The following is a 27,488-nucleotide window of genomic DNA, read 5'->3' as shown; positions in this document are numbered from 1 at the left end:
CAGGTGCTGGGTGGTTTGATTGAATATTTTTTTGGGGGGGCGGAAGGGATGCCTTCATCCATCAGTGGATCGGTAAAGGCCCATGACGATGAACGTGGACTGACGGAAAGGGTAACGGTGCGTCCGTGAGAAGGGCGTACCTTTCTTAATCACCGAGTCGGAGTGGTCCATCAGATTTAAATTGAGGGCCTCCTCCATCTGTGGATGATTACGCACAACCGTTAGACACACGGCTGCCATGTGCGCACACGCGTGTGTGTGTGTGTGCGCCTGGAGCGGTGTGTAAACATCGGCACGAGTGGGACAACGACGCGTGGTGCTGGCCACCCACCCCCTCGTGTGCCGTGCCGCCCTTCATAATGTGCTCGCTGACGGCACTTGCCCCAACGGTATGTTAAGGCTATACGGGGGTCTTTGTCTTTGTTTGTGTAAGTGCACAGCTACTACAGAGCGAACATCGCGTACACTGTGTACACACGGTGTGTATACATGGTGTGTATGCACACTGTGTGTACACGATGTGTGTACACGGTGTGCGCACAGAGTGTGTACACGGTGTGTACAGGTGTGCGCACAGTGTGTATACGGTGTGGCAGAGGAGCGATGGCGCAGTGGTTAGCGCGCTGTGCTATGAACCCGGCTTACCCGGGGTTTTCCATATACTCATTCGACCAGCTCCCCCACTCCCCCCCCAAGGATAATCGAACAACCCCCAGTGACAGATCCGGTTTGGGGAGGCTTTCATCCAGCAGTGGATTGATAAAAGAGCTGTCCAGCGACGTCTCTGCCATCCAGTGCGTGTGCTGTAAACACGTGACACGCCTGTTTGATTTGAAGCGCAGTCAGAAGCCCCTATTCTTATTATTACAATAATAACCGTGCGCTTTACGTATAACACAGCGGCATTGTTTTTGTAAACATAATTTAACCCTCCACAAGAAAGCTGGACAATTTATTGACGTCTAAAGTTACAGTCCGAATTTGTTGGTAAAGCTAAGTGGCAATTCAACATATTCTTAGGTTTTTTCGGTAAAGTCACGTAGGTAAAAAATTAAAATAAGTAAAATAAAAAAAATAAAAAAATAACGACGTTTCGGAGGCAACACAAGCTTCCGTCTTCAGGTGGAACCGTCACAGGGTGCGAAAATTGGGCAGATTTTTGTTGTTTTAAGATTAATAATCGAAAAGATAAATTCAGCACGGGCACGTAAGTACGGCCACTTTATATTCTTGGTTCTTTCGGTAAAGTCACGTAGAATGGAAATAATAAAATAATAAAAAAAAAACATAATAAAATAATCTATATATATAAAATCGTTCATGTCTGTGTGTCTGTGTGTGTGTGTGTGGACTGCACTTTCATTGGACGGCGGTTGCCCCTGGCAACGGCTAGCCACGCCTTCGCCGCTTTCATTGGACGGCGGTTGCCCCTGGCAACGAGTAGCAACTTTTCTCCGCGGGGTGGACGCCATTTTTAATAGCGCGGGGGGGGGGGGGGGGGGCCGGCACCCGTACCCAGCGTTCGCCGGGTGGGAAAATCAGGCAAGGCGGGAGGCTCTGCACGGTGCTAGGCCTCGACACCCAACACGCCACTCTGAGGTAAATTCATACAAATTTCACGTCCTCTACAGAGTGGCGAGGGAGGCAGAGTGGCGAGGGAGGCAGAGTGGCGAGGGAGGGACTCAGCCTCAAAACGAGTAACTGCTGTGGCGTATTAACATCGCCACTGGGGAGACAAAGGCGGCCGGCCGTGGTGGATACAAGTCCCGGGCAAAGCCGGGTCATGACTATGTGTGTATGTGTTTATGTGTATGTCTGTGTGTCTGTATGTATGTGTGTATGTATGTGTCTGTATGTGTTTGTGTGTATGTATGTGTGTGTCTGTATGTATGTGTGTGTGTATTGTGTAAGTGTTTTTGTGTATGTATGTGTGTGTTTGTATGTATGTGTATGTTTGTGTGTATGCATGTGTGTGTATGTGTTTGTGTGTATGTGCGGTTATGTATGTGTGTGTATGTGTGTGTCTGCAGCAAGCGCGTGTATGTGTACCTATGGACGCGCGCGCGTGTGTTGTGTAGGGAGAACGGTAGTGTAGTGCTTAGCGTACTGCCTGTGTCTATGTGTGTGTGTGTGTGTCTGTGTGTGTGTGTCTGTGTGTGTGTCTGTGTGTGTGTGTCTGTGTGTGTGTCTGTGTGTGTGTGTCTGTGTGTGTGTGTCTGTGTGTGTGTGTCTGTGTGTGTGTGTCTGTGTGTGTGCGTGCGTGGTGTGTAGGAGGAACGGTAGTGTAGTGCTTAGCGTGCTGCCTGTGTGTGTCTGTGTGTGTGTGTGTCTGTGTGTGTGTGTCTGTGTGTGTGTGTCTGTGTGTGTGTCTGTGTGTGTGTCTGTGTGTGTGCGTGTGTGGTGTGTGGGGAGCGGTAGTGTAGTGGTTAGCGTGCTGTCTGTGTGTCTGTGTGTGTGTGTCTGTCTGTGTGTGTGTTCTGTGTGTGTGTCTGCGTGTGTGGTGTGTGGGGAGCGGTAGTGTAGTGGTTAGCGTGCTGTCTTTGTGTCTGTCTGTGTCTGTCTGTGTGTTTCTGCGTGTGTCTGTGTGTGTGTGCGTCTGTGTGTGTGAGGAGCGGTGGGTGTAGTGGTTAACGCTACGCTGCGCTACCAACCCGGCGAACCCAGTTAGATTCCCGCTCATGGCCACCACCGATCAAGATTATTTGAACCTCACATAGGTCGACTCAGCCTCAAACGAGTAACTGGTGTGGCGTATTAACATCGCCACTGGGGAGACAAAGGCGGCCGGCCGTGGTGGATACAAGTCCCGGGCGAAGCCGGGTAGTACAGCTAGTATAATAATATAATAATACTGAAAGAACCAAGAAGATGAATCCCTGCAGTCACGAAAGCTTTAAATCGAAATTTTATACGGCCACTCTGATTGATCAAGCCCTGTGTAAGAATTTGAGAATTTTTATTTGTATTTTATTATGTTTTATTTTTATTATTTTATTATTTCACTTCTACGTGACTTTACCGAAAGAACCAAGAAGATGAAGCCCTGTGTATTTATTAACATTATACTGCTTTTTTAACGATTTCTGCAGTCAAGTTAAAGAACCAACTGATTTAAAGTTTCCGCGTCCATCCGTCTTCTGTCATAATGCCCCCCCCCCCCACGTGACTGGGCCTGCGCCCCCCCTATACTCCTGTGGGATGGGTCGACTGCATTGGGGATCGTTTCGTCGGATCGAGCAAGCTACGCAACGCGCTCGAACTAAGGGCTCTCGGCCCTTTTGTTTCAATAAAAAAATGAAAACTAAAATTTTAAAAAAATCGCGTAGTTTGCGTAAATATTATGAAGACAAAAAGCTGTTTCTCAGTATTCGTATACAATACTCTGCGGGAGACGATTGCGTTTCACCCAACACGTGCGGCATGGGTCACGGTTCTGGGGCGGCAGCGCGTTCGCCTGGCTTTGTTGGAAGAGGTTCTCGGTTCGAATCCCAGGGGCCGCCCTGGTTAATGCCGATTGTGAAACTGCATTATTTAGAGCAGTGGTTCTTAAACCTTTACTGCAGCCTTGCACCCCTTTGGTTCTCAATAGCTTCCAAAATGTATAAGGAATGGCTTTTGTCAGTTGGTGTATAAGTTCATATTTATAATTAAAAAAACATTTGTAATAAAATCAACATAAAATTCGTCTTCATAATGGGTCATTCCCCGCAAAACGTTAGCTTGTTTAAATAAACGTGCAAATGTTACTGGTGTGTTTAAAGTAACTAACGTGGTGTGTGTACCGGTAAGGCCACGCTTTATCTTGGCGTTAACGTCACACTCGCAAGTACGTAAAGAGATAAAGTGCCAGAATTTCTCGGATTGTGAATATGAAACTTCGTATGCTCAGCGCTCGGTTCCAATAAAAGCGTGTCCCAGGTCTAGATAAAAAAAAAAACAAATCTAGTTAAATACAACATCCCCACTTACGAATAAAAAAACATAATGCCAGCGGAGTCGACAAATCCACTTCAATCGGACACCCCCATTGACGCGAGCTTTCGGAACCGCGCGGCCGTGTGACGGACAGAGGGCAGCTGGTGTCACTGTGAGTCCCGGGTTAGTTTCGTGCCTCTGAGCGCTGCCAACAATGTTGATTCACGAACGGCGAGGACTGCTAAGCCACGGCGTTCTGGAACATTCTGGAACGCCGTCTCGGGAAATTTGTTCTGGCAGGGGCCAAATCCATGTCTCCCCTTGCCTCGTCCTCACCGTGCCCTGTGCTCCTACATATGTGATGTACGGTGCTGTATGGGAATAAAGGGGTCATTGCGGACAACTTGTAATCGAGTGGTAGTGCCTTACGCCAATAAGCCCTAACCCCCCCCCCCCCCCCCCACAAGCCTGTAACAGCGTTCCGGAAAAAATGAGTCTCGGCATTTTTTTCAGGAGTTGTTGCCCGACGATCGTCAGATCTGGTGAGGCTAAGCAAGGCCGAGCCTGGATAGCGCTCGGAGGATCGGTGACCTCGGCGTGGCTACAGGCTGCTGCGTAGCCGCGTTGTGGGCAGCAGAGGGCAGTGCGGTGCGGGAGTAAACACATCAATAAAAACTCATCGTCTCGTTGACGCACGCGCGGTGGTTTGCGCGGTGACGGAATTGGTTTGGTGGTTGAACCCATCCTGATCATAATCACGCACACCTTGATGGCGGAGGAGAGGGAGTTTGTAGTGCTCACACGCACTACATACCACATCCATTGCTCTCTTAGCCCTATCGTGTCACACGTCAATATATCTAAAGGCCTCCGGTCAATCTCGTGGCGAATGCGCCCCTAACCCCCACGGCTCTAATTGTCTGCTCCGTATAGCGCGCCCGAACAACTTCGTGCCGAATATTCCCATTCAGAGTGAACTGGGGGCGAGAGTCGAACCCCGGCTTGTTGGCTGGTGGGTCGGTAGGGGGGGGGGGGCGCTGTGCTATGGCCTGCGGGGCTGCGCACGCTGTCGCGGCCAATCAGAAGGCGAGGCGCGGCGCGCGCGCGACCCTCTGAGTGGCGCGCGCGGCACGGGCGCGCGGAGCGGCTGTCGCATCGCATCGCGCGCGGCACGCGGGCTTGGACACGCGTGAGTGTTCATGCGCGTGTGTGTTCATGCGTGTGTGTGTTCATGCGCGTGTGTGTTCATGGGCGCGTGTGTGTTCATGCGCGTGTGTGTGTTCATGCGCATGTGTGTTCATGCACGTGTGTGTTCATGCGCGTGTGTGTGTGTTCAAGCGCGTGTGTGTGTTCATGCGCGTGTGTGTTCATGTGTGTGTGTGTGTTCATGTGCGTGTGTGTTCATGTGCGTGTGTGTTCATGCGCGTGTGTGTTCATTCGTGTGTTCATGCGCGTGTGCATGTGCGTGTGTGTTTATGCGCGTGTGTTCATGCACGTGTGTGTTCATTCGTGTGTTCATGCGCCTGTGTGTTCATTCGTGTGTTCATGCGCGTGTGTGTTCATTCGTGTGTTTATGCGCGTGTGTGTTCATGCGCGTGTGTGTTCATGCGCGTGTGTGTTCATTTGTGTGTTTATGCGCGTGTGTGTTCATGCGCGTGTGTGTTCATGCGCGTGTGTGTTCATTCGTGTGTTTATGCGCGTGTGTGTTCATGCGCGTGTGTGTTCATGCGCGTGTGTGTTCATTCGTGTGTTTATGCGCGTGTGTGTTCATGCGCGTATGTGTTCATTCGCGTGTTCATGCGCGTATGTGTATGTGGCGACGTGGGTAGCGGTAGTATAGCGATTAGTGCACTGCGATACGAACCCAGCGATTTGAGTTCGATTCCAGATCACGGCCATTATTTGAACCGTTCCTGGGCCTCCCCTAGGTCGACTCAGCCTCAAATTAGTACCTGGTGCGGTGTAAACATCACCACTGGGGAGACAAAGGCGGCCGGACCTGGAGCTGGCCACCCATCCCCTCGTATGCCGCTCCGGCCTTCATAGGTTGCTCACTAACAAAACTCGCCCCAAAGGTCTGTTAACACTATATGGAGGGATTGTTGTCTTTGTGTGTGTGTCTATTCGTGTGCATGTGCGCATATCAGTGTGTAAACAACGCCACTGGGGAGACAAAGACGGCCGGGGCGTGGTGCTGGCCCATCCACCCCCACGTGTACTTGCCCCAAAAGTCTGTTAGAGGCTATACGGAGGTAAAATAAAATAAAAATAAACTAATTTAACTTTTATTAATTTTAATTTTTTACCTACGTGACTTTACCGAAAAAAACCCCAAGAATATGAATCCTTGCAGTCACGAAAGCTTCAAATCTAGAAGCTATACGGAGGATCTGTGTCTTTGTACGTCAGTCAGTACGTGCAATGTGTGTACGTGTGTGGAGGTGTGGGGGTGGGTGGGTGGGGAATATTCGTGCGTGTGTGTGTTTTTTTTCTCTCTCTTAACTGAACCATCACAGAGGGGCACTTGACCTGGGATTTACTAAATTGGATAAATTGCGCCGGGTCTCCACGTCCCCGCTAAGCGAGGTCGGTGTAATTGCATTGCACTGCTCTGCCGCAGTGGCAAAGCGTACTAGCTTACTATCGTCTAGAAACAAGTTTTACTGGCTGGCTGGCGAGCACTGGCCGATGGACGTACAGTCACAAAACGTGTGCGTTGCTAGAAATGTTTTGTTGATATATATGAATACGCCTCCACATATCTGATGAATACATTATCATCATTATTTTTTTAACAATAAACCATTTTTTTCAGAATTTGATGAGCTATAACGCTCTATTTCACATCTCATCGGCCTACACGGCTCACAGACTTGAACTTGGACACGCGACTTTGCACATACTTGCCATACGCTAGAGAGAGAGAGAGCCTACACTAGAACGGCAAGCATCTTGGTTTGAAGCTTTCGTGACTGCAAGGATTCATATTATTAGGTTTTTTCGGTAAAGTCACGTAGGTAAAAAATTAAAATTAATAAAAGTAAAATAAAAAAATAAAATAAAAATCACGACGTTTCGGAGGCAACACAAGCTTCCGTCTTCAGGTGGAACCGTCACAGCACGATAGCTGTATCAAGTGTATCACGTGATACAGCTATCGTGCTGTGACGGTTCCACCTGAAGACATAATAAAATACAATTCAGCTATCGTGCTGTGACGGTTCCACCTGAAGACGGAAGCTTGTGTTGCCTCCGAAACGTCGTGATTTTAATTTTATTTTTATTTTACTTTTATTAATTTTATATTTTTACCTACGTGACTTTACCGAAAAAACTTAAGAATATGGCAACCATCTTGTCAGGCTCCGTCTTTCAGGGTCTCATCAGCAACAGTCAGAGCAGCACCAGCAGCAATGCCAGGCTTGCTTGACCCAAATATCGGTGAACTACAAGATCCTAGCGGTTTGTTGTCGCTGGTGTTTTGACGGCCTGAGTTGTCCTGTGACTAAAACAAAACAAAACAATTCTCACGACGTTTCGGCCACAACGCAAGTAGCCGTCCTCAGGTGGAGAACAGACTCTGTCGAGGAGACTCTGTCTCCTGTCGAGGAGACTCTGACTCTGTCTCCTCGACAGAGGCTGTTCTTCACCTGAGGACGGCTACTTCCATTGTGGCCGAAACGTCGTGATAATTATTTTATTATGTTTTATGTTTATTATTTTATTATTTCCATTCTACGTGATTTTACCGAAAGATCAAAGAAGATGAATCCCTGCAGTCACGAAAGCTTTAAATCGAAATATATTACACTGGTCAACACACTTTTTCTGGCATAAGGTATTCCAACGGTTTTAAGGTAATTTTGTGGTGCTGATTCCAAATCTGGCATCAGTTTTTGTCTATCACATCAGGTTTTTGAGATATCAAGTATTGCATTTTCAATAAAAACTGGATATCTACATAAAATTATATTATAAACACACTTATCCTAAAAATACAGCACCATATTTTAACACTTAAGCAGTCACTGACTCGCAACAACTTGCAATCATAAGTGACAGGTATGCCGATAGCATAAAAATGAGATGTGATGGAGCAAATCTGAGATCAGATTTGGAATCAGCACCCTGAAATTAGTCGAAAACAGCTGCAAAAGTCCAGGCCAGAAAAAAGTGTTTTTTTTGTTGATCCAGTGGAATTATCGATCATGGGAGCGTTCGTCAAGCGCTGGATGCTCAACGCTTGGCTTCGCGCGTCCGTAACGTGGACCGATGCGCTCCCCCCCCCCCCCCCCGGTGCGGGTCATGGAGGTGTGGATGCACAGCGTCGTGGAAGCGAGACACGCAAAATTAAATGATGAATAAGAAGACTTAGATGATTTAGTTGGTGTGTGTGTTTTTTTTTACAAATATATTTCTAAAGTGAAATCGTGGACGTGTGATGTCACGTAGAGCCCTCGATCACCCGACGCGGCCAGCCAAACATAAAAACGACACCAAATGCAGTTGTCACGTGGACAAATACAGCTGCGGCAAACAACCCGAAACGTCGACCAGCGAGAGACATTCGATAGCTGTGGACCGGCGCATTAATTGGTCGTGACAGCCCACGCGGGTCTGGGACAACGTGGAAACGCTGCGATGCTCGCGTGCCATGCGCTGCCTGCTATGAGTGAATTCGTAATTAAACGTGGCGACGCCATCGATCGTGCAGCATTAGGGTCCGCACGGGGGAGCGGTGGCGCAAGTGGTTAGCGCGCTGCGCGACGAACCTACAGCGACGCGAGTTCGATTCCCGCTGGCGACAATCTGAAACCGGTTATGTCCCCCCCACCCACCCCGCCTAGGTCGACTCAGCCACGAATGAGTGCGTTAAACGTCGCCGCTAGGGAGACAAAGGCGGTCGGGCGTGGCGTTAGCGACACCATCCTCTCGCGTGTCTCCATCGGTGCTGCTGCCCGCTGACAAGCATGTGCCCGTACGGGCCAATCTTTCTCTTTTCTACCTTTGTGTGCGCAACGTTTGTGACACGCGCCCAATAAACAGCCGCTGGCCCGCGTCATTAATTCTCGCCAAGTCGCCTACTTAATACAACATTATTAATATCGGAACTAAGTACCGTGGGTGCTTTGAATGCCCCCTGCAGACGAGGGGATTATTAAACAGGTCGCATCTTTGAGCTTATTCGACGATGCACCGCCGCTGGCGCTGTCGTCTATTTATGCAGATTTCCAGCGAGTCAATGAATTCCCTCTGCATGTAATTACGCGAGCCCTTAATTACACGCTGAACGCTAACTGCAAAAACGTGTTTGCAAAGCATTGTGCGTGTGTGTTTGCCTGTGTGTGTGTTTGTCTGTGTGTGTTTAAATTTCGATTTAAAGCTTTCGTGACTGCAGAGATTCATCTTCTTGGTTCTTTCTGTAAAGTCACGTAGAAGGGAAGTAATAAAATAATACAAATAACCCAGGCTTATATATATGCTCCAAGCACGTGTGCTGTTTCATTCAGACGCTGTCGCCTCGACAGACCTGGTTTTCACCTGAGGACGGATGCTTGCGTTGTGGCCGAAACGTCGTGAGAATTATTTTATTATGTTTTATTTGTATTATTTTATTACTACCCTTCTACGTGACTTTACCGAAAGAACCAAGAAGATGTGTGTGTTTGTCTGTGTCTTTGTGCGTGTTTTCAATAACACTTCACGTAGGCCTCCACACGTCAAAGTGCACCTAGCCTGGCACGAGCGCTGGGGGAGGGGACATGATGGCGCAGTGGTTAGCGCGCTACGGACCCGGCGACCCGTTTTCGATTCCCCGTTCACAGGAACCAACACCAGCGACGATTATCTGAACCTGTCCTGGGCCTCCCCTAGGTCGACTGAGTCTCAAATGACTACCTGGTGCGGTGTGTAAAATCGCCACTGGGGAGACAAAGGCGGCCGGGCGTAGTGTTGACCACCCACCACCCCCTCGTGTGTGGTTCTGGCCTTCATAGGTGCTCGCTAACATCACTTGCCCCAACAGTCTATTAAGGCTATGCGGGAGATCTTTGTCTTGTATTCTAGTGGTAGTTCCTTAGGCCGATAATATATTTCTGTTCTTTGTGCACGAATCATTATTACGTTTCAGCCAACTGGAACGAGATGTTCCATCTCAATATCGAAACGAACGCAATAACTAAACTCAAGCCAACCCCCTTTTTTTAAATCCTATATATTAAGTTCGCTTGCTTGCGTGCTTGCGTGCTTGCTTGCTTGCTTACGACCGTGCAAATTTTTCGGTCGTTTTTTAATCCACTTCCCGTGATCCAATCGAGCTGACATTTTGCACACAGACTCGCTGTGCGAGACAATTAATGTTCGTGAAATTTTTTTCCCAAAAATTTACACTTTTTAGGGAAAACAAATTAAATATTTAATTACCAATTGCTTAATACTGGCAGACAATCATCTGACCCATAGGTGGCAGCCATCTCAAGCCAGAGGACGAGAGGACTCTAGCCGCCACGCATATAAAGGATTTATAGTGAAAAACTTTGTTTTTACGGGTTATACTTGTTTTATTTACAACCGGCGATGGATCCATCGCGGAACATCTCACCTGCTGTTCATCCAATCCGTGATGACCCATCTGATGATGCAGACTCAAGCCCTGCTCGGCCAGGCCCGGGTGGTCCAGCGAGCCGGGTCCTCCGTGCAACAGGATGTCGGGCCGTCTGGCAGCAGCCGCCGCAGCCGCAGCAGCCGCGGCCGAGTAGTCGCGGCCCGACAGCTGTGCCGCCAACCCCCGCTGCTGTTGCGCCATCGACGCCTGGGACAAGAGGACCCCATCGGACGTGGGACCGCCGCCTCCTCCTCCGCCCCCGCCGCCGCCACCGGGCCCAACGGACTGCCGCTGGCTTGCGGGCCACTGCTGCGACTGGGCATGGTGGTGGTGGTGATGGTGGTACTGCGCGGCGTGGTGCAGCTGGTTAAGGCCGAACGGGTCGTGCGCGTAGGGGTCCTGCGGCTGGTAGGCCAGCGGCTGGTACGGCGGAGGGAAGTAGGGGGGTTGGAAGTCGGCGCCGCCGCTCGTGGCGTGCGTCAGCGGCGGCGCGTTGGAGTACGGGCTGCCCTGTCCCAGCTGCGTGAGTCGCGGACCTCCATGGCCACCGACCCCTTCTGAGCGCTCCTGTGTTGTGTTTTTTTTGGGTGCGGAGAGGGGAGCAAAGGAGACGAGGGGTGAGCGATGCGTTGTGGGGCCAGGAGAGAGGCTCGTGGGTTGGTTAAAGCGGAGCGGATGATGAACGCGCGGCGGTGGTGGTGGTGGTGGTGCGCAAGGGGGTGCGGACGACGGGGGGCAGGGACAGAGATGGACACGGGGAGACAGAGGGGGGAGACGCGGAGACAGGTACGGGGTGAGACGAGCAAGAGGGCGGATGTAGACGGAAGATAAAGCTGACGCGGAGAGCAGATTTAAATACAGAGACGGAGAAAGAACAAAAATATATAATCAGAGAAGTAGGGGAACGGAGACGAAAATATACAGCGACAAAGACACGGATACAGGGAGAAAGACGCACAGGGAGAGAAGTACAGAGACACGGAGAGATGCGGAGAAACACCGACACGGATACGCGCAGAGAGGCTCGCATGGACAAATACATGATGGGAATCGCACACGGAGTGTCACAGAGAAAACACGGAGACACAAAAAGACGTGGAGACATGCACACAGACGGAGCGAGACGTGAGGACACACGGACAGATTAAAAACTCTCTAGACTGGAAACTCATTTCTCGAGAACTACTTTTCGTGTTCAGTTTGTTGTCCTTCCCCCGCACCTCCGATTAGCGCGATTGGCACACGCACGGCGCGAAAGAAGTTCAACATACGTACGCGAGACACATGGGAGACACACGCACACGGGGAGAGAGAGAAAGAAGAGAGAGACGAAGAGAGACGAGCGCATGCCACGCGAGTACACTCTCCGTACGCGCGAGTCGCGGCGGAACACGACGCAGTCGCGTGCACACGATCACGAATTCACACTCGTGTCATTGCCATCACTCATGCGCACGTTAAATGCGTGAACTCTATTGTTTATAGAGCGCGCGCACACACACGCACGCACACGCGCACACACATGCGCGCACACACACGCATGCACACGCACGCACACACACGCGCGCACACACACGCACACGCACGCACGCACACGCGCACACGCGCGCACACACGCACACACGCGCACACGCGCACACACATGCGCACACGCACACACACACGCGCACACACACGCGCACGCACACGCACACACACGCGCACACACACGCGCACACGCACACGCGCGCACACACGCACACACGCACACACACACGCACACACACACACACGCACACACACGCACGCACGCGCATACACACACGCATACATACACACACACACGCGCACACACACACGCACACACATGCACACACGCACACACACGCACACATGCACACACATGCACACACACGCACACACACGCGCACACAGTCGTGCGGTCGTGTGCGGTGGGAGAGGAGTCACAACGGTTGACGCTACCGCTGCGTTGCGGAACCCGGCGACCCGAGTTCGATTCCCGTTCACGGAACAACACCAGGAGTGACGATTATCCGGACCGGTCCTGGGGCCTCCCCTTGGTCGACTCAGCCTCAAATGAGTACCCGGTTGCGATGTGTAAGGATCGCCACTCGGGAAGATAAAGGCGGCCGGGCGTGGTGCTAGCCACCCACCCCCCCCCCCCCCTCGTGTAGCCTTGCCGACTTTCATAGGTCCCCGCAGACAGCAACTTGCCCCAACAGCCTCGTGTCGGCTACACGGGGGTTCTTTGTCTTTGTGTTTATTACGTGACATGACCACTGGGGCGGACACACGAGTCGCGTGTGTTTATTGTTTACTTTAAACAGCTGTTATTTATTAAATGCGATCTCCCCCCCCCGCCCCCACCTTAAATTTGCTATCTGGAGTATTTTATTCCATGCCGTCTTGGAGATCACACGCCAATTGCGTGATTGAATCCCGTCGTCATTCTGTTCAGCTCTGCATGGAAACCTGGCCGCTGTTCACCTATTAGCGATGCTCAATTGCGATGCACTGGCTCATTCGTTCATTCTAGAACTCCAGAACATGATTTCGACTTATCCCTGGATGTGTGTGTGTGGTTAGCTACGCTGCGCTATGAACCTGGCGACCCGCTTTAGATTCCCGCTCACGGCCAACACCGGTGACGATTTTCTGAACCGGTCCTGGGCCTCCCCTAGGTCGACTCAGCATCAAATGAGTACCTGGTGTGATGTGTAAACATCGGCACTGGGGAGACAAAGGCGGTTGGGCGTGGTGCTGGCCACCCACCTCCTCGTGTGCCGTTCCGGCCTTCATAGTCTGTTGAGGATCTAAGGATGATCTTTGTCTTGTTTAAAACTCTGTCGTTTTCCGTGAATGGCACGAGACATCGCTGCACCCAGAATACGTTGTCTGTGACGATGTTAAATGACTATGTTACTATACTCTTTGGTTCTTTCGGTAAAGTCATCAAACAAATCACGACGTTTCGATCGCAACACAAGCAATCTTCATCAGGTGGAACAACCACAGCAAGACAAAATGCTGAAGTAGGCGACAGAGCTTCCGTGGCAAGGAACCAGTCTGTTGCCATACAACTGCTTGACTTGTCAAGCATCCGTGGACCTGTTTGTTGTTGTGACACTGCACTGGGGTTAGGGTGAGCTCTCCGAATGGGCTGTTTGGCCTGCATCGTCGACGAAAAATGAACTGAAGTTAAATAAGCCAATTAATTAAACACAAATTGCCAGCATGAATCGCACTGTTACTAGATAGACGTAATGTTTGTTTTACCTGTAATTTCACGCGTGCACGTGCGGTGTTTACCGCACATTATTATATATTTGTATATTTTTCCACAACTCAAGAATGTATACGGTATTTTACTTTTCATCGGCTTGAGCGTCACACTCCACTCGAGGCAAATTAATCGGTTCGCCTATGATGCGGAACCATGTGCCATGAAGAAGGGCTATTGCCCGAAACGTCGCCTACTATATATTTTTTCTTGCGCCAGTATTTATTGACGAATGTTGAGATTTTTACTTTTATTATGGTTGGTGATTGTTTATAATTAGCGTGAGACTTTAAGCAATGTTGGCTACTAGGCTGATCCGGCCCGCACCTCCGAGTTAAACGATTTAAACTCCGTAATGTTTGGGGAAATTCAAATTGTAACATCAAAACTAATAAATCGTATTGATGTAGTTATAAGCACATCGACCTCGCGCTGCATATATATATATACAGTACTGTAATGCGGCTGTGTGTGTGTGTAAATGTGTCAAATGTCACCACTCAAAGTGCACCTGGCCTGGCACAGGCGACGCGGTGACATCACCGCTACTTGGTGACGAATGTTGTTGTTGTTGTTAATGATGATGTTGTTGTTGGTGGTTGTGTTGTTGTCAAACAGAGCGATCATCGCAAAGTCCACGGTGTCCATGCCGGTGTTGGTCAGAGATGTCATCGGCGCGAGACGTCAACAAGAAAAGGCAAAGATCCCCCTCTCCCCCGTGTAGCCTTCACAGACTGTTGGGGCAAGTGCTGTTAGCTAGTAGCGCCTGTGGCACACGAGGGGGGGGGGGGTGTCAGCACCACGCCCGACCGCCTTTGTCTTCTTAGTGGCGATGTTTTTTGTTGTTGTATACAGCGCAAACCAGGTACTCATTTGAGGCTGAGACGACGCGATTATCAGACACTTTCGTCGTGCTATCAACTGTGGCCAGGTCGCTTCGTGAAAAAGGAGCTAATAGCTCAGTGGGCCTTGCCTGCTGAAATAAATCAAATAAATAGTTTTAGTTTGTTGTCGTTGTGGTGTTACTGCTGATGTTGCGGATGTCGTCGGCAGTGGAGCACAAGCACGGATAATGAAACAAAATTACACGACAAAATGAAATTAATATGCGTGAAGACATATTTCCCGCAAAAAAACGTCGCCCTGTCTCTGCAATGAAGAAGGGCTCAATGCCAGAACCGTCGCGTATGATTTATATATATATATATGTGTGTGTCCCTTTTAAGGCCACGGAAGTTTTTTTGGGCGAGTTTGTGGATGTATGCCAACAATGCGCGCGGACTGCACACCTACAACACACCACACAGACACACCCCCATACACAGACTTGACTTTACATCACATGGTGATCCATTTGTAGAGCCCCCCCCCCCCCCCCCCCGCTAAAATAGTAACATTATAGGACGGAAGATAGGGGTGGGGAGAAACAACCCCAAACGATTTCATTTCAAAGCCTCTAAAAAGTCTCCCACCAATTCCAAATGGTGCACTTTAAAATCGTTCAACGCCGCGAAAGTCAACCACGTTTTGAGAAGGACGCAAGGGGCGAGAGAGATAGAGGGGAGGGGGGGGGGGCAGGGGGTCGTGAGAAATGTAGAAAATAAGTGGGGTGTCTATAGATGGATCGCACGCGTGGCCACCCGCGGACATCAACGGATGACGAGGAGCGCACGGCGCTTGAGCAGACGCTGGGGGGGGGGGGGTCGGAATGACGGCCGTGAGTCGAGCTTCGAAGGAGGAGGTGTACGGCTTGGGGCAGGACGCCCCACGGCTCGAGAAGGGATTTGATTTGATGGCCAACGGTCGAGATTAACAACGGACTGGCCGTAAACAAATAACGTCAATTATTATAATAATGATGATGATGATCATAATGGAACGCGTCCGACAGGTTTGCGCACGCCGTGAGAGATGGAGCGATGAAATGGAATCAATTCGTGGGCAAGTGCTGGCAGCGGCGGCGGCAGTGGCTTAGGGTTGGGGTCTTCTTCCAGCAGTGGATTGACCATGGCCGATTGATTATAACGATAACGACGACGATGATATAAGCGGGTGACCGCGCGATTCAACGGAATGCCCAAGCGAAGAGCGGCGAGGCCTTGCGAGTGAGCGGCGGCGTTGATTGGCGTCGTGACGCCGCTAATTGGAGCGAACTGTGAACGAGCGAAGGAACACGTGGGCGTCAACGACGTTGAGAGAGGTGCGCGGTTCGAACCCCGAGGCAGCCCCGGTCAATACTGCGTGCGGGTGTATTTAATCCCCCCCGCCTCACCACCTCTTTATTTATTTGCGTGAACTACTACTACCAGCCGTTTGCTTCACAGTTAAACAATATCCGTAAGCGTCGTTCTTGTCGGCGAGCCTTCGACACTCTGGCCTCGGAGTGCACCTGGCCTGGCGCAAGCGCCGTGGTGACGTCACCGCCATTTAGTGGCGAATGTTGTTGTTGTTGTTAATGATGATGATGATGTTGTTGATGATGGTGTTGTTGTTGGTGGTTGTGTTGTTGTCAGACACAGAGCGATCGTCGCAAAGTCCACGGTGTCCCTGCCGGCATCGACGCTTCACAAATATAATTTACAATCATTTGGGAATGTGATGATGTATAGCTGTAGGATTTGCTGTTATCTGTTTTGCTCATATTGTTAAAGTATTTGCGTGTGTTGAACTTCTTTCGCGCCGTACGTAGCCAACCGCGTTGAGCGGGGGTGCGGGGGAGGGGGGGGGGAAGGACAATAAACTAAACACACACAAAGAGCAGTCCTCAAGAAATGAGTTTTCAATCGAGGTTTGTGCCACGAAAAGGCGCCCACACGCGTGAGTAAACACCACGCATAGAATCGACTTGACGAGACGGGTAAAGCCACCGTAGCAGACGATTACTGTCTGTGAAACGCAGCACGCTGCGGCTAACTTTGACGGCCATTTGAGTCGCCCGAATTGAAGCGCTGCGCTTCGACTCATCATCGGCGTGCTTGGGTTTTGGTTTGGATAGTTGGAGCCGTCCTTAGGGTACGGGCCAAATTGGGGTGACCGCCCCGGGCCCCGCGCTTTGGGGGGGGGGGGGCGCGCTTAGACGTGCCGGTGTCAGATGTAATAGTTCCGGTTTAAATTTCGATTTAAAGCTTTCGTGACTGCAGGGATTCATCTTTTTGGTTCTTTCGGTAAAGTCACGTAGAATGGAAATAATAAAATAATAAAAATTAAACATCATAAAATAATTCTCACGACGTTTCGGCCACAACGCAAGCAGCCGTCCTCAGGTGAAGAACAGGTCTGTCGGAAAGACAACGTCTGAATGAGGACGGCTGCTTGCGTTGTGACCGAAACGTCGTGAGAATTATTTTATGTTTTATTTTTATTATTTTATTATTTCCCTTCTACGTGACTTTACCGAAAGAACCAAGAAGAGTTCCGGTTTAGTTTGAAGGCATCGGGGGCACCCACACGGTTCGTGAGTTGCCCCGGGTCCCGCACCCCCCTATGAACGGCCGTGGGTGGACGCATCACGGCTAGACGGGATGACGACCACGACGATGATGGTGGTGGTGGCGATGGACGAGACTGGTGACGGAACACGAGTCGGAGGATGGCAACTTGCCACGTGGGGGACGACTGCCGCAGACCGTTCATCGAGCGGTAGATCGCACGTGATGATCACGATCGCGTAAAAGTGCTTTGCTGTAAATTGCAGTATGTGCTAATGCGAGCGTGGATGCAATATTGTGATAGCACGAACGCGACGTGAAGCTAATTATGTTGGCGATGCTGCTGCGTTGGCTGCTGTGCACGAGCAGAGTCAACGCCAACAACAAACATCAAACTCAGCACGTCCCGTGATCAATAACAACACACCGCGTGGATGTCTTCAAAGGGACGTTTTGAGTCACGACCCTTCTTCAAAGCACACGTTCAAAAATAAACGAAATGAGTTGTTCTCACATGTGAGTGTGCAATCACTTAGACAAACACTTATGCGTCGATATTGTTTAGATTAGTTTGCTGCTCTTAGGTTTTTTCGGTAAAGTCAGTAGGTAAAAAATTAAAATAAATTAAAATAATAATAAACGAAAATAACTCAATTAAATCACGACGTTTCGGAGGCAACACAAGTCTCCGTCTTCAGGTGGGACCGTCACAGCCAAATGTACTGGTTAACCAGTATTTAAGATCTTGACTCCTGGATTTCTCTTCACTTGATACAGTAAATTTGGCTGTGACGGTCCCACCTGAAGACGGAGACTTGTGTTGCCTCCGAAACGTCGTGATTTAATTGAGTTATTTTAATTTATTAGTATTTTCTTTTATTATTATTTTTTACCTACTGACTTTACCGAAATAACCTAAGAGTATGAATCCTTGCAGTCACAAAAGCTTCAAATCTAGAATTAGTTTTCTGCTATACATTTTCACACTTTGTTGAGCTATCATTTGGGGCCAGGTAGCTTCTGAAAAAGCAGTTTGTAGCTCGGTGGGCTTTACCTGCTGAGATAAACACATCAGTTTAGTTTTAGTTGTACACATTGTTGAGTGATTTCCCTACCTTTCCTATACTTTGCACTCCTGTCGTGTTTTTGCACTGCCTGTTGTTGTAACGTTCTGACCAGCCCCTACTGAACGCTTGTGAAAAATAACTTTATAGCTCATTGGATTCCACCAGCGTACATAAATATTCTGACATACTCCTGTATACACGCCAAACGATCGTGAGTGCGTGACCGTTAGAAACTTAACATTAAACGGGTCGTCAAAATCGTAATTCATTCATTCATTTCTGGCGACTCCGTCTCACCGCGCACATCGGATCGTTCCGTTGTCGTGTCGTGTCCAAGCGCAGCGGCGAGGACGAACGCGCAGAAGAAACAAAACTTTGATTAGCGCATCGTGCAGAGCTCGTCGAGAGGAACAGATCGCTGTGTCGTTCGCCTTCAACAGACATAGAATGACGTCGCAACGCAGTTCATGCGAGAGAGCCGGGGGGTTTATGGGGGAACCCCGGGGTCCCGCCATGAGGTTCATTTTTGAAGCGTGATTCCCCCTAAAAGAACGGTGAGAGGCTGATCGTTTTCACTCGCAAGGCAAGCTCAGCCGATAGTCGCACATGCCTCTACGTTGTACAGGAGAACTCCTCTTCTTAACGGCGGTCATTGGTTATCCACGAAACCGGTCGTTCAGTGATTTGGTCGTTAAGCGAGTATAGAAAATACGCGCTAATTCGTTCCGATAGCATTGAAAGTTATCCGCTTTTCGCCCAAATGTGTAATGGACATTTCAATAAAACGATGTGAGATGAACTTCCGCGGATTAGCTTGCAAGTCGAGCAGGTATTGGTGAAATTCAATTAACATAAATAAGTTCCGTGCTGAACTATGAGTCTGACTGTCAATCTATCAGTCTATCAATCTAATTATCAGTCTAACTATCAATCTAATTATCAGTAAAACTATCAATCTAATTATAAATCTAACTATCAATCTATCAGTCTAACTATCAATATAATTATCAGTCTAACTATCAATATATCAGTCTAACTATCAATCTATCAGTCTAACTATCAATATAATTATCAATATCAGTATATTAATATAACTGTCAGTCTGGTTTCCAATGTATCACTCTAACTAACGATCTAACAATTAATCAATGTATCAAATTAACTACCAATCTATCTGTCAATCTATCCAACAGTCTAACTATCGATCTATCAATCTAACTACCAATCTAACTACTGGTCTATCAATGTGTCCAGTACTCTTTTGATGTTTAAGGCTGAGTAGACCTAAGGTAGGCCTGGTGACCGGTACGTATAGTATAATCAGAGTGTTAATCGTGGCCATATAGGGAACTTGGATCGTCATCTTAAACTAAACAATTTTTTTAAAAATTTTCCATAAAAGGCCCACTGAGCTACATTCATCTTTTCAGAAGTGGCCTGTCCACAAATGCTCGCTCAAATAAGTGGCTCATCACGTGGACATTTATCGCAGACAAACATTCTAAACGCGTGACGTTCTTTGTAAACGCAGAGGGAAAACACGGAGGACCCAGAGAAGAATCTACGCGACCACGGGGAGAGAGAGCGAGAGAACACGCAAATTCCAAATATACAACAGCAGCAGGCGTCAGGATGGAAATCGAACCCACGAACCTCCTGCATACCAGGCGAGATAGTTAACATCTCACCAACGCTGCGCCCAGCGTCGATAACCGCTACAAACACCAAGACAAAGGTGCTCCCTGCGTAGCCCACACAGACTGCTGGGACAAGTGCTGTTAGTGAGCGACACGTGCAAGCCGGAACGAAACACACCGACGAGAGGGAATGGTGTGGCCGGTTCACCACTCCCGCTACAGAGACACACACGCACGTGTCCCGGGTGAGCGCTTAGCGTAAGCGGCTAGCGCGCCGCGCTACGAACCAGGGGACCCGAGTTCGATTCCCGTTCACGCCCACCAACACCCAGCGACGATTATCTGACACCGGTTCTGGGGCCTTCCCTCGGTCGACTCAGCGTCAAATGAGTACCTGGTGCGGTGATGTGTTCTCGACATCGCCGCTGGGGAGACAAAGGCGGTAGGGCGCGGTGATGGCCCCCACACACCCTCGTTTGCCGTGCCGGCCTTTATAGGCTGTTAACTAACAGCACTTGCCCCAAAAGTATATTCAAGGCTATATGGGGGAGCTTTGTCTTTGGTGTTGTCGGTGTTGTTGGTGGTGTTGTTGTTGGTGGTGTCGGTGTTGTTGGTGGTGTTGTTGGTAGTGATTTTGTTGGTGTTGTTGGTGGTGTTGGTGGTGTTGTTGGTGGTGTTGTTGGTGGTGGTGTTGGTGTTGGTGGTGTTGTTGGTGGTGGTGTTGGTGGTGTTGTTGGTGGTGTTGTTGGTGGTGTTGTTGTTGGTGGTGTTGTTGGTGTTGTTGTTGGTGGTGTTGTTGGTGGTGATTTTGTTGGTGGTGTTGTTGGTGGTGTTGTTGTTGGTGGTGTTGTTGGTGTTGTTGTTGTTGGTGGTGTTGTTGGTGGTGTTGTTGGTGGTGATTTTGTTGGTGTTGTTGGTGGTGTTTTGGTGGTGTTGTTGGTGTTGTTGGTGGTGTTTTTGGTGGTGTTGTTGGTGTTGTTGGTGGTGTTTTTGGTGGTGTTGTTGGTGTTGTTGGTGGTGTTTTTGGTGGTGTTGTTGGTGGTGTTTTTGGTGGTGGTGGTGGTGTTGTTGAGTAACCACCTCGAGATGTACGCGACGCAGCGACGCGTTATGCGTCCGAGCTGCTCCATGCCCTCGTCTCAGACTCGATTTATACGACTCAACTAATCATCGCGATTGATGAACACGAAACCCGTAGGCCCTAAAACAACGCCAAGCGACCAGCAACACACATCACGAATAAAATTGTGGTAGAGATGTAGCTGATGGTTAAAACGTTTCAAGGTTCTTCCAAAAAAAGGTTACTGGAACTTCGGATAAATAGACGATTTGGAGGGAATTACAATGTATCCGATGCCAATTTGCCGTGGGTGACGGATGGAGACACGAGAAACAGGCAGACATCGAGGCGGAGAGACACGGAGACAGAGGCAGAGAGAGAAATAACCCAGGGAGGTTGAGAAAGAGAATGAGAGGCATAGAGATAAAACATATGCAGGGAGGTAAACGACAAAAAACAGCGAGAAGTACAGGGAGACAAACAGGGAGACAGCGAAACAAATAGACGAGGAGACACACAGAGAGAGACACACAGAGAGAGACACAGAGAGAGATACACAGAGAGAGACACACAGAGAGAGACACAGAGAGAGAGAGAGACACACACAGAGAGAGACACACAGAGAGAGAGACACAGAGAGAGACACACAGAGAGAGACACACACACACAGAGAGACACACAGAGAGAGACACACAGAGAGAGACACAGAGATAGACACACACAGAGAGACACACAGAGAGAGACACACAGAGAGATACACAGAGAGGTAAAATACGCAGGGAGATAGACTGGGAGACAAGCAGAGAGACAGCGAAACAAATAGACGAGGAGACACACACGGAGAGACACACAGAGAGAGACACACAGAGAGACACACAGAGAGAGACACACAGAGAGAGACACACACAGAGAGACACACAGAGAGAGACACACACAAAGAGAGAGACACACAGAGAGGTGAGGGATAATATAATTGGACTCGGGGTGAGAGCGGCAATGAGAGCGCACGAGCGATGGCCGAGATGAGAGAGCGATGCCGTCCGTGCCACAGAACGCGATGGAGTCGCCCCGTGCCACGGGTTTGGAGCGCGACCTCGTGCGCTGCCCAACGCGCTGCGGCGCACCAGTGGATTGCGACATTCCTGTGTGTGCGTGTGTGTGTCTCTGCGTGTGTGTCTGTGTGTGTGTGTCTGCGTGTGTGTGTGTGTCTGTGTGTGACTCTGCGTGTGTGTGTGTCTCTGCGTGTGTGTGTGTCTCTGCGTGTGTGTCTGTGTGTGTGTGTGTCTGCGTGTGTGTGTGTGTCTGTGTGTGACTCTGCGTGTGTGTGTCTGTGTCTCTGCGTGTGTCTCTGCGTGTGTGTGTGTCTCTGCGTGTGTGTGTGTCTGCGTGTGTGTGTCTCTGCGTGTGTGTCTCTGCGTGTGTGTGTGTCTCTGCGTGTGTGTCTCTGCGTGTGTGTGTCTTTGTCTTGTGTGTCTGCGTGTCTGTAGTGGGGAGCGGTAGTGTAGCTGCTAGCGCCAACACCGCTGACGATTATTTGAACCGATCTTGAGCCTCCCCTAGGTCGACTCAGCCTTGAATGAGTATCCTGTGCACTGTGTAGTAAACATCAGCATTGGAGTGACAAAGGCGGCCGGGCGTGGTTCCGACCACACCACCCTCTCGTTTCGTGTGCTAGCTAACAGAACCTGCCCCAACAGTCTGCTAAAGGCTACACGGGGGGATGCGAGCGATCTTTGTGTGTTTGGATCGCAGTCTTTGCGCACATCCTTGTTAATTCAGTATCGCACTGCCACGGAGGCAAATTACCTGCTTCACCGATCGATAGATATTTTTTTTTCTTTAAGTGTGTCGTGCGAAACTTGGTGGAGCATACTCTCATATATATTTAGCATCCCAATGTAGGCATTTATATAGATCAGTTTAGCACGTCGGCTTTCACGACAAATACTATCCCCAATAGATCTATTTTTAATGGATATGTATCGATATGTATGTACGTATATCTCGTCCTTCTCACTCTTCCACAACTTCAGAGTAATTCTAAGTTCACATTCCACCGGTATCCAGTATATGCTTGATGAGTTGTTTTTGCGGATGTGTTATTTTTGTTTTCACACACACGGCAAATATATATATATATATAACCATTTGATAAATATACTACAACAGCAACAGTATTCAAACTAAACATTTAGCGAGCTAAACTAGCACAACTGAATGAGGATCATTGCGAGAAACGTCATCTTAAACTGCGTCAACGGCCATTACGACATTATCAATTTAAATTCGTAAACATCCAGTAAACTCGACGAACCGACTACAGTCGGCCTACTATGGTTAAGTACGTCCGATCAATCTACAGGCCACGTCCCAAACCGCGCCGCGGAGGAACACTCATCCAACAGTGGCGTGACATCAGCCATGGCGAGATTATCCACTGCTGGATGAAGGCCTGCCTCTTCAATCCCGCTGAACTTCCACCCAGCACGAACCTCCGGTCACGAACTGAACTTTATCGCCCAAATATTCATCATCATCATCATAATAATCATCTGGCGGACAAACTCTCGAACGCATTTGCTATTCCATAATCTGCCATTCCAATATGCACTATCATTACGTTATACTTGATAAGTTTCTCGAGTGTGCATATCAATTACGTGTACACGCGTGTAGCGGCGGTACGACGTGTGAGTGTAGGAGTAGTAGTAGTAGCGCACGCAAGCAAACCCACGTGCCGTGAAAAATAACCGCAATTAAGTTGCCACGTGCGGATGGATGATATGGATCATTATATTATCCATCATCAAGAAGTCGCTGTGCAGAGATACCACGCGCTCGTGTGTGGCTCGTCGTTGGTGCATCGAGAGAGAGAGAGAGATCGTGAGAGATGGCTCGGCGGGGAGAAGACATCCAGCATGGGCGCCACGGTGGCTAGGAGATGTTAACTATCTTCTTGGTTCTTTCGGTAAAGTCACGTAGAATGGAAATAATAAAATAATAAAAATAAAACATTATAAAATAATTCTCACGACGAATGAATCTCATTCAGACGCTGTCTTCTCGACAGACCTGTTCTTCACCTGAGGACGGCTGCTTGCGTTGTGGCCGAAACGTCGTGAGAATTATTTTATTAAGTTTTATTTTTATTATTTTATTATTTCCATTCTACGTCACTTTACAGAAAGAACCAAGAAGATGAATCCCTGCAGTCACGAAAGCTTTAAATCGAGATGTTAACTACCTCGACTGGTATACAGGAGGTCGTGGGTTTTGATCCCAACCCTTGACGCCTGCTGTATATTTGTAGTTTGCGGTGTCTGTCTGCCCACGGTCGCGTGGATTGTTCTCCGTGTTCTCCGGTTTGTCCTTCCACATTGAGAACCAACACACGCTTAGGGCATGTGGCTGCTTTGAATGTCCACACGATAAGCCACTTCGTTGAGCTATCATTTGTGATTGCCAAGACGCTTCTGAAAGAGGTGTATAGATCAGTGGGCCTTGCCTGAAAAAATATAAAAATAGTTTAGTTTTAGTTTAAACCATAGTTGACTGATGATAACACTAACGATAATGACAGTTACTGTATTCTCTATTGATTGTAGCTTTGCCGTGGTTAGCAAATGTAGGTACTGTGTATACCACGTGAATGTGAATTCGGTATCTCTGATCAAAGGCACCATCACCACCACCGCACCTTGTGTTGACATGCATGCGCATAGATCAATTAGCAAAAAAACGCAATTAGAGTATGTTAAAACGCATATTAGAATGATAATACTGGAATCATTCATATAAAATGTGTGAATCGGCCGTGCCCTGCGCTGCTGCGTGAGTGGGAGTTCTCTTGCCTATCGCGCCGTAGTCGTTCGCGCAAATTCACGTGGAACCACAGCTCACGCAAGCTGCTTCGGATGATAATTATCGATCGCCAGTCGTGGCAGCCGCAGCCACGGGCATCGAACTCGTCTCGCCGCGGTTGCGCGCTCACCGCTGCGCCACCGCTCCGCGTGTAATGGTTAATGGAAACAGGATGTTGTGTTAATAGCCCTATTTTATTCTGAGTTAATTGTTTTTGTTGTTGTTGTTGTCGTCGTCGTTTATCCGAGTTTTAAATTACACGCGCGCATTGCAGTTGGATTTCAACGGATTCAGTTGGGTAAAAGTTTGTCGAGAAAAGTTATCGATTTACGGGGGATTATATTCCACACATTCATTCAAAAGCACGGTCCTAAAATCCATGTATATGCATAGTACATGACAAAAACCCACAACGCAGATCCGTTTATATTTAGGCATATACAACCATATGCTATATATGATGTATAAATACACTGTACATATAATTACAATGCATACCATTCAAAGTTAGTGATGGACACATTGTAATAGCCTCTCTTGCGTAAGTGCTGTTATGAAGGCGATGTTTACACACCGCAGAATGTAGTAACTTGAGGCTGTGTCGATCTATGGGGAGACCCAGGCAAGGTTCAGATAATCGTCAATTGTCTTATCCGTGGTTGGGAATCGAACTCGGTTCGCCAGGTTCGTAGCGCAGCGCCCGAACCGCTACACTACCACTCCCCACGATACACACACACTATACATATACACATACACTATACACACACACTATACATACACACATACACTATACATACACATACACTATACATACACACTATACATATACACACACACTATACATTCACACATACATACACTATACATACACACTATACATATACACACACTATACCTACACATACATACACACACTATACACTATATACACACACTATTTAAGCAGACAAATGCTTTACTCCAAGTACAATATCGAGTGAATGTGTTGCTCATTGCATTCTTACTTAACCGGTGGGCTTTGACGGTCTGAGTAGGGATCAATCCAGCAGTGGATAGATGATGGCTGAGAATAGTGATGATGATGAACCAAGTTAACGCATGGGCCTCTACTTTATATGTGGCGCATGACAAAGCCGATGACATAGATCCCCCCGTGTAGCCTTAACAGACTGTTGGGGCAAGTGCTGTTAGCGAGTAGCAGCACCTATGAAGGCCGGCACGGCACACGAGGGGGTGGGTGGCCAACACCACGCCCGGCCGCCTTTGTCTCCCGAACGGCGATGTTTACTATACACCGCACCAGGTACTCATTTGAGACTAAGACCACATGACTATAATCCACTTTCGTTGAGCCAACATTTATGGCCAGATCGCTTCTGAAAAGGAGCTAATGGCTCAGTGAGCCTTAACTGCTCAAATAAATAAAAAGTAGCTTCGGGTTATTTTTCATTTGACCATACTTCACCACTATGGTCAGTGCACGACCAGTTCAGTTATATTTCGATTTAAAGCTTTCGTGACTGCAGGGATTCATCTTCTTGGTTCTTTCGGTAAAGTCACGTAGAAGGGAAGTAATAAAATAATAAAAATAAAACATAATAATTAATTTATTTTATTATGTTTTATTTTTATTATTTTATTACTTCCCTTCTACGTGACTTTACCGAAAGAACCAAGAAGACAGTTCAGTTATCACACGCCACGGATGTTAGAGGCGTGCATGGGAATCGAACTCGGGATCAATCGGGGTTCACAGTGCGCAGTGCCCTCACCGCTGCGCCACCGCTCCACCACGCTTGATGCAGTCTTGCCACTAATGTCACATTGCGATCCGAGGGGCTATTTCGCAAATGATGACCGTGTATGCACGGAATGCGGTTAATGCCGTTCGGCCCATCGAGCAACGTTTTGTGTAATTTAAGCCACGCGTATTTTTTGTCTTATGGGTTACATTATTTTGGAGTTACATTATATATTACAGATATAATTATAGAAGACGCTGAAATTAACTTACGCGTTACATTATCAGAGCGCACGCACGTGCACGTGTACGCATAATACATCGCACGTGCATTAGGTATTTAATTATGGTAACATTTATCGACCAAACATATCACGTAAATTTTTTACTAATTTTCTGCACCGCGTGTACTATATAGAATGTTGACTTAAAGCTTTCGTGACTGCAGGAATTCAAAGAATATATAGAATGTGGTGCGTGTTCGTGCGATGTGCCAATGCAGTACCGAGCGCTTAGCGCACTGCACCATGAACGCCCCCCCCCCTAGTTCGATTCCCACTCACGATCAATAACAGTGGCGAAATGTTTGAACCGGGTCCTGGGCCTCCGCTAGGTCGACTCAGACTGAAATTAGTAACTTGGTCCGGTGCGCGTGTGTGTGTGTGTGTAAACATCGCCGCGAGAAAGACAAAGGCGGCCAGGCGTGGTGCTGATCGTGTTCCGGACCGGTCCTTCATAGGTGGCTCGTCAACAGCACTCGCCCCGACAGCTCCTTAAAGTTGTATGGGGGATCTTTGTCTGCGTGTACGAACGCACCATTTGCATGTGCGCTCACAAGCGCGCGTCAGCTTTAAGTTCCACGGCAAACACGATGTAGAGCAATCTTAACCTT

At 48.6% G+C, this 27,488-nt stretch overlaps 1 protein-coding gene across 1 annotated transcript in view; it reads right to left on the bottom strand.

Annotated features, from left to right (window-relative positions):
- Window positions 1-27,488, bottom strand: part of LOC133353210 (transcription factor AP-2-beta-like) — a 78,706-nt gene that overhangs the window by 10,013 nt on the left and 41,205 nt on the right. Inside the window, 2 exon segments of the mRNA XM_061569278.1 lie at window positions 141-198; window positions 10,517-11,086. Of these exon segments, the coding sequence (XP_061425262.1) occupies window positions 141-198; window positions 10,517-11,086 (628 nt within the window).

This window comes from Lethenteron reissneri, chromosome 43 (assembly GCF_015708825.2).
Source record: "Lethenteron reissneri isolate LAM-NWPU_2019-01 chromosome 43, ASM1570882v1, whole genome shotgun sequence".
Classification (NCBI taxonomy): domain Eukaryota; kingdom Metazoa; phylum Chordata; class Hyperoartia; order Petromyzontiformes; family Petromyzontidae; genus Lethenteron; species Lethenteron reissneri.
The sequence above is the reverse complement of the archived record's forward strand: the minus strand, read 5'-3'. Positions and strand labels throughout refer to the sequence as shown.